The following is a 7610-nucleotide window of genomic DNA, read 5'->3' on the forward strand; positions in this document are numbered from 1 at the left end:
CGTGCCCAAGACCTGGAGAGCACATGGGAGATGTAGCTCTGTGCAGGTTAAGTACTGGTCCTCAAAGCCAGGGCTGGCCTGGCCACTATGCTGCGGAGAGGCAGGGCACCCTTCCTGATCCCCAACTCAGTCTTTTCTTCAAGGCTACTCCTACAGGAACACTATTAAGAAGATCTAAATGATGATAAACTAGGATATTACTAACATAGATGTGGCTTGGCCTTGTTCCTGACTCAGATAATGTGACTTCTGTCAATGTTATAGGAATTCTACCTGCTCAGTTTCTAAATAGTTAAGGTTAGATCAAACACATTCCTGTGGTCAGAACTCAGCACTCTAAACCGTTGATGCAGAGAGCTGGATTGGAGGTGTGATCTGTCGAACCACCTAATCTTCTCAATCATATTCCAAGCCCAATCATATTCCACACCCAAAAGATTTTGGGGAGAAATATAAAAGTTAATGGATGAAAAGTGCCTTCTTAAATCACCAACACTCATCTTCCCAAGATAAAACTTTATTTGAAGCATCAAGCAATATACTGAAAGAAGTGTCATGCTCAAGTAATGCTCATATTTCCATAATTGCACCTTTGATACTCTCTGCCCTCTTAAAAAAGACTGCATAGTGAGCAAAGATGAGTAGCACATATGCTTTTCTACATAACCCTATCTATATGGTGCTTAAGAAAGTCTCCTTTTAATTTCATTCTTCCTTCCTTAAAAAGCATGTTGGTTTTTTCTGGGAAAACTAAAACAAACTAGTTCTTCCACTTAGGATGCAGTTTCTCCCAAATTATTTATGAAACAACGCAGCTGCCTTTTTCTTTAAAGGGATTCTTGTCTTCTGGAATTCCCTTTACTAGAGGATCCTCTCCAGAACGTTCTTCAATATAGTTCTTTATTTCTTCAGAACATTTAGACACCTTAAGTACAGAAAAAAAAAAAGAATATATTAGTTTATGGTTGTTTAAACTTTGTCCCTACCCCTAAATGAAATTAGTATAACTGAATACAAGCAGTTTTTAAACATTTTTTTACATATATGTATATTTGTGTGTATATATATTATATATGATACATATATAAAATCTGGGTTCTGCACTCTAATATTTTTATTCTATTACTATATCTATGATACAATCTATGTAAAACATATTTCTTACTGTTGGTCGTTGGTCAAATTCAAAAATGTTTGAAAGTCACTGCATTAAATAAATCATCTCCAGCAATTTTTTCCCATTGTGTCTCATATGATTTCCTTCCTCTGCTAAAATACAATTATGACACATCTACAATATTTTAGGAACTGAAATATAATCTTATTTTAATTTTTCATGCTAATGAGCAGGTGCAGTAGTAGATAATCCCCAAATGTTTTGGGGTGTATAATGCCACGATTCTCACTTATGGGTGTGTGTCATGTTCTGAAATTTCACAAAATGATAGAAGCTTTGGAAAAAGCCTGACTCTGGAAAGATTGGAGTTGTCCAAATATTGCACTCTGTGTTGCTCCTCAGAATTTCTTCCTGCTGCATGAGGGCAATGATCATAATAAAAGACTTAGATTCTGAGACTTATTAGGCTTATCTGAGAATAAATTTTTTTCTGCGATGGAGAAAAAATTGAATAATGTCTTCAAAAAGTCTATTCTTACAAGAATCGTTTCTTCAAAAAGTCTATCTATCCTTAAAAGACAGGTTGCAAGAATGAGTTAAAAAAAAAAAAGAATAAAAGCAAAATAAAAGAAATTAGGGTCTTAATGAAGCCCTGTGTTGCTAGTAAGAAATTTACAGTAAAAATTACAGAAGTACCAGCAAATTTAATTTAATTAAATTAATTAATTTATTTGTTTTTGAGACGGAGTCTCGCTCTGTCACCCAGGCTGGAGTGCAGTGACATGATCACGGCTCACTGCAAAGCTCCAGCTGCTGGGTTCACGCCACTGTCTTGCCTCAGCCTCCCGAGTAGCTGGGACTACAGGCGCCCACGACCACGCCCTGCTAATTTTGTTTCACCGTGTTAGCCAGTATGGTCTCGATCTCCTGACCTCGTGATCCGGCCGCCTCGGCATCCCAAAGTGCTGGGATTACAGAAGTGAGCCACTGCGCTGGGCCACACCAGCAAATTTAAATGGAGACCTAGGAAAACTGGGCAAATGTTCCCACTGAATTAGTAATCTAAATTAGTAACCTCAAACTGTTTTAATGGTTACTACTAAAACATGTTTGCATATGTATCCCAAAATGAATATAACTTTTAACTACAAATAACTACAGATACTGTTTTGTTAATACATCATGCAAAATTATAAAACATAAACTGGAAATTATTAATGGGTGAGGTTTAAAACTAAACAAAAATAGAAATGCTAATATTTTACTTCCACATCCCAAATGATTATCCTTTGCAAAAAAGTGTGGAAGCCTCTGACCTCAAATTGAAAAGTAGGTGATGTAGTTCTGTGACTTAAAATCTGGCAAAATAAAATCTTTCAGGTACAATTCTTTCAGGTAACATTTGCTCTCAATTGTTGCTGACATTCAGAGTGCATACATTTTAAGTGAATTTTCAGAGTTGATAATGCACGTGTCCATAACCTAGGGTCTGTGGTCCCAAGTTAATTTATGGACAAGATTCATGCTCCCTACATTGAATCTTTTCTTACAAGGTCTTTTCATTAGGTTTCAGAAGAGGTCTGCAACCTCCAAATGTGAGTAATTACTCCTTTGATACATTTCCTTCTGTAATCAAGAGGATATGTTTGATAAACATTTAACTACAGCCAGAATGGAACTTGCAAGTTTTGTCGGGGCCTGAGTTAAGGACTGAACACGTAGCCTAGATGTTAACTATTTATTGACTGAAAAATGAACTGGGCATGAGAAGAAGAATGTTTTAGTAGCTGCCCTATCACTATCTATCTCTGTGGTCTTAAATGAGGAGCTCGTTAGCCTTTGTGGGACTCAAGTTTTTTTTAATCCTTAAAGTGAGGGAGATGAATGATCTCTAAGCATTCCAATGCTTGTCTAGCAGTAACCATGTATAATTCCAAGTGTGTAATCAAATGTCTTAATATTATTTTTGAGATTTAGATGCCTCTTTCTGTATTTCCTAAGGATACACATGTACCCAAAGTTTTTTCTCCCTCTGGCACACACTTGAGGTTTCTGGAGGTGGGAAGTTGATGCCACAGGCCGTGTCCTAAAGGGTCAGGCTGGCTAGCAGGGAGAAATTGCTAATGAATGATACAATCAATTTTTACATAGTCAGTTGCATCCACATCCCTGTTCAATAGTTAACTTAAAACTCTGGATAAGTAGAAGACACTTGTCTTTTTTCCTAAGTTCTGCACAGTGATACCAAATATTAAGATATTAGAACCTTGCATAGGCAATGCTGTACTTCAGTATATGAAACTCTGTTTAATATGTAACTCCTAAGGTTTATTGTATGAACATATCTAAGTGGCCAACACTTGCTGTACCGGGAACTTTGCCATCCATAAAATGGGTCCCTTAAGGTGTCAAGAAGCATGCTTATTGAGTGGGTAGTGTAACTTCCTTCTTTTCCCCTTTAAACACATTGGTATTTTTAAAGCTACAAACCGTTAACATGATAGAGGGGACATCTCATTATAAAAGCTAGGAAGAGCAGGGATTTGGATGTGAAAGGTTAAATTTGAGAAAAGAAATATGTAAAAAGCAAAACACAAAAATGCCTGCATCTTCTAATCATCACTCAAGAGTAAAGACTCTTGCCCTTACCAGATTCATTACAACTAGAACAGGAAGGCAAGTGAGCATATTATAATGCTTCATTTCCATTGTTTTTCTTAATTTTTTTCTAGTGCTAAACCATAATAAATAAGATCAGTTCAAAATTTTCTTGCTGAAAAGGAAAGGTTAATTATCTTTAAACAATATCTATTCAAAGACTTTTCCTAGTCTACAGGATGCCTGACTGAGTTAAAACAGGAAGAGAGATTAGTGTCTAAAGGAAGGTCCTGATGACCAGTAAGAAATTGAAGTAAAACTTATAAAACTTATAAAACCAAGACGTTTCAGTGGAGAATATTGAATACTGGGTCATATGTTCTCATTGAAATGGCAATCTCTATCAATAGTCTCTAAAACTTTTAAATTGTGATCACTAAAAAATTTTTCATATACACCTCAGTATATGTATAATTCTGTATAAATAAGTACAGATACTACTGTATTAATTGCATACTTATAAAACATAAAGTGAAAATTATAAAGGGATGAGATTTACAAATAAATAAAGATAGAAATTCTAATATTTTGCTCCCCAGTTTCGGTGGACTGTTCTTTGCATATCACTGAAGGCCACTGGTGAAATTCAAAATTAAATAATGTACTTGTAAGACTTTACAATATGGTTTTAGAAAATTTCTTTCAAATATCATCCTTTCTAGTAGTGTAAAAGATGAAAGAACCAAGTAGCTATCCACTTTTTTCCTACAAGTGAGTTTCGAAAAACAGCTGTCTAATGGAAAGCAAGATTTCTTGTCTATTTTCCCCTTCCTAGGCATCTTAAAAAGTTAGGACATTTGGCCTTAAATTCCTTATCGGATCCTAGACCTCTCCTCTACCTCCTACGATTTCCCCACATCAGCTGGCAGTCCCCAGGCACTGTCAAAGGGGTGGTGAGAAGAGAAGCTACAAAGGGGAGGAAAAATAAGCTAAACTATTTGTTTTACTGTTACTAAGCAGGACAAACCGAACCCTGCTTCATTTCAGAGAAGGAAATATTCCGGAACAGCCAACTTACTTGTTGTCTCTGCAACTTCACTTCTTTGCGAAGCTGCTCAACTTCCATTTTCAGTTTTTCCTTCTCTGGCAAATCTTCGATGTGAAGGGCTGGCATTTTCGCCCCAGAACTGGGCCCGGGCTAGCTCGGGCAGCGGAGCCCCTGGAAGAGCTGCGAAGCTCGGCGCGTGTCGAAACAACTGCCGGGCCTGGCCCGCCGCTCACCCGCACAGGATGTGACTGCAGCCCCGCTGCGGTCCCCAGCTCCCCGAGGGCTCCGCTTCCTCCGGGACCCCGTCACGCCAGCGCGCCCCAGCGTCCTAGGACATGAGAACTCTGCCTTTTCTCAAGTCCCCACAACCTAGGAGGGCTGCTTGGGTGCTAGGTTAGGGTTAACTTTGAGACTGGTTCAAAAGCAGCTTCCCGCCGCTCAATCGCCCAGCAGGGATGCTGGCCCCGGACAGGCCCTGACTCAGGACTGCCACGCCCGCGGGGGGCGGCTGGGCTAGGGCTGCCTTACTGGGGACAGCAGAAATTTTACTTTTTTTACTTCTCGCCCCACCCCCCGAACTCCCCCCCCCCTTTTTTTTTCCGTTTCCAAGTCACATCCGGGTTTTGTTTGTGAAGCAAGGAAAAGGAGTACACTACCCAGCAGGAAATAACTACCCTTCGCCTCTCAAAGAGTTTTAAAAATATGCCAGATATAGTTTTTCCCTAATTACATACATAGGTTGGTGCAAAAGTAATTACTTTTCCCTAATTACATATGTAGGTTGGTGCAATTAGTTTTGCATCAACCTAATAAATGCATAGTGGGGAATGTGGACGCTTAAGAAAAGGCTCAAAAGAAAATGAAGCTCAATCTTAATCCCAGAAATGCCCACCAGTGCTCTGCTGATTTGTGTAGATCAAGGCCTAATATGGGTTTACACATTTTGGGAGAGGAGGGGGCAACAGGGTGTGAATATCGTTTACAAGTTGCACGGACATTTTTTGTCGTTAAATAATCATCTGCATCCTCAGCAGCAGAGTTTTTACTTTTTTACTTTTTTCGGGGGAATGTTTTGTAGAGTGGCGCATCAAAGGATGATATAATAGAAGACAGAAGCAGGAATCTTAAAGTTCTTACCAGAAAGCCTTTCTCCACTCCCCAGCCCCAAGGTTTGGGTGACACTTGACACCAAGGATTTTGAATTCCTGGCTCCTGAACCTTCCTGGATGTAGGCAGTGGATTCATTTAGTATTAGTTTCTTAATTTTCTGGAAAGCAATATTTATCGCGCTGTTGCTCTGGGAAGCTAGGAAAAGTATCCGATGTGAAAAATGTTTACATTCAATAAAACTTTCCCTTTAACTATAACTAAAGTCTTGTTAATAGTGCTCAAAAGAATAGAAGAAAAATCAAACATGAATGTTAGAAACCTTCCCTAGCAGTTGGGTATTTCTCTTTCTTTCCAGAGATAACCTTCTGTCTCACAGAGTCAAATGCAAGTGAAGAGTGGAGGCATTAACTGAGTATTTCGGAGTAGCTGACCCTAGACACCCATGACCATTCTCTGTTTAGGAAGCAGGAGTTTTTGTTCGTTCCTAGTTTCTTACCATTCTCTGCTCATCCTCAATGAATAAATTAGAATGAAAAGAACAATGAACCACTTAATGAATACTCCTGACTTGTAGTCCCAGCTCTGCCACAGGCCATCACTGAAAAAGTCACTTAATTTTTCTGAGTTTTGGTTGTCTAATTTGCAAAATGTATAGTAAGGCAGGGAAGGTGGTGAATCAGCTAACTGTGTTGTGTCTTTAATTGTATTTGTATGTCTATATATGATAAATCATTTTCACAAAGAAGATGTTTAAGAGCTTCACTTTCAATATTTGAAATACCAGCGTTTCCCAGGCTCAAAGTAGTTAGATCATCAGCTGAAATTTACGTGTGAATAAGCAGGGAGACGAGACAAATATCCATATCTGTCTTCTGCACTAATTCATTTTTAAAATTTTCTATTACTTAAATTTAAAAAGTTGGTTTAAAATATCTTAAATAAATTAGTGAAAGTAATCAATGTGAATGTGACCAAAATTAAATAGGTTCAGCACCTAAGTTAAATAAATTGGTTAAATAAATTAATGTGTGTTTGTTCTAAGTCATAAATATAGAATTATTTTGGCTTAGAAATTTCTTTTCCATCAAATCATCTAGTTGCATAGAGGGATAAATATTTATAAGCCCATATTGGTTCGTTGACTTTTCCCACCGTATTATGAGACATATTAGAAACAAAATACTTATTAGTCTTCTTTTTTATTATTATTCAATAGTTCTTATTCTAATATCTTAAGTAAATTGCTTAAACTGAAGTGAATTGCAAAATGTTGCAATTGCATGATCACACAGCATTCTGAAAAAGCTTTTTTTTAAATTTAATTTTTATTTTTTGAGACAGTTGCTCTGTCGCTCAGGCTGGAGTGCAGTGGCACGATCTGGGCTCTCTGCAAGCTCTGCCTCCTGGGCTCATGCCATTCTCCTGCCTCAGTCTCCCGAATAGCTGGGACTACAGGCGCCCACCACCACGCCCAGCTAATATTTGCATATTTTTAGTAGAGACGGGGTTTCACCGTGCTAGCCAGGATGGTCTTGATCTCTTGACCCCTTGATCCGCCCACCTCAGCCTCCCAAAGTGCTGGCTTGAGTCACCGCGCCTGGCTCTGTTTGGTTTTAAATAGTAAAACGATGATAACAGTTTTTTTTTTTTTTTTAACAAAAGGACGTGTAGTCTTCTATGCCTAGACACTGAATTTACTTCCCAGAGAAGAACCATGTTAAGCAATTTCTCGTGTAT

General features: G+C 38.3%; 1 protein-coding gene across 1 annotated transcript; it reads right to left on the reverse strand.

Annotated features, from left to right (window-relative positions):
- Positions 1-501: 501 nt before the first annotated feature.
- Positions 502-5198, reverse strand: GNG11 (G protein subunit gamma 11). Its single transcript, NM_001266194.1, is given in 2 exon segments — positions 502-925; positions 4794-5198. Coding segments are annotated over 2 exon segments (222 nt in total). The 5' UTR covers positions 4890-5198; the 3' UTR covers positions 502-799.
- Positions 5199-7610: the final 2412 nt, after the last annotated feature.

The sequence above is a fragment of the Macaca mulatta genome, chromosome 3 (genome assembly GCF_049350105.2).
Source record: "Macaca mulatta isolate MMU2019108-1 chromosome 3, T2T-MMU8v2.0, whole genome shotgun sequence".
Lineage (NCBI taxonomy): Eukaryota > Metazoa > Chordata > Mammalia > Primates > Cercopithecidae > Macaca > Macaca mulatta.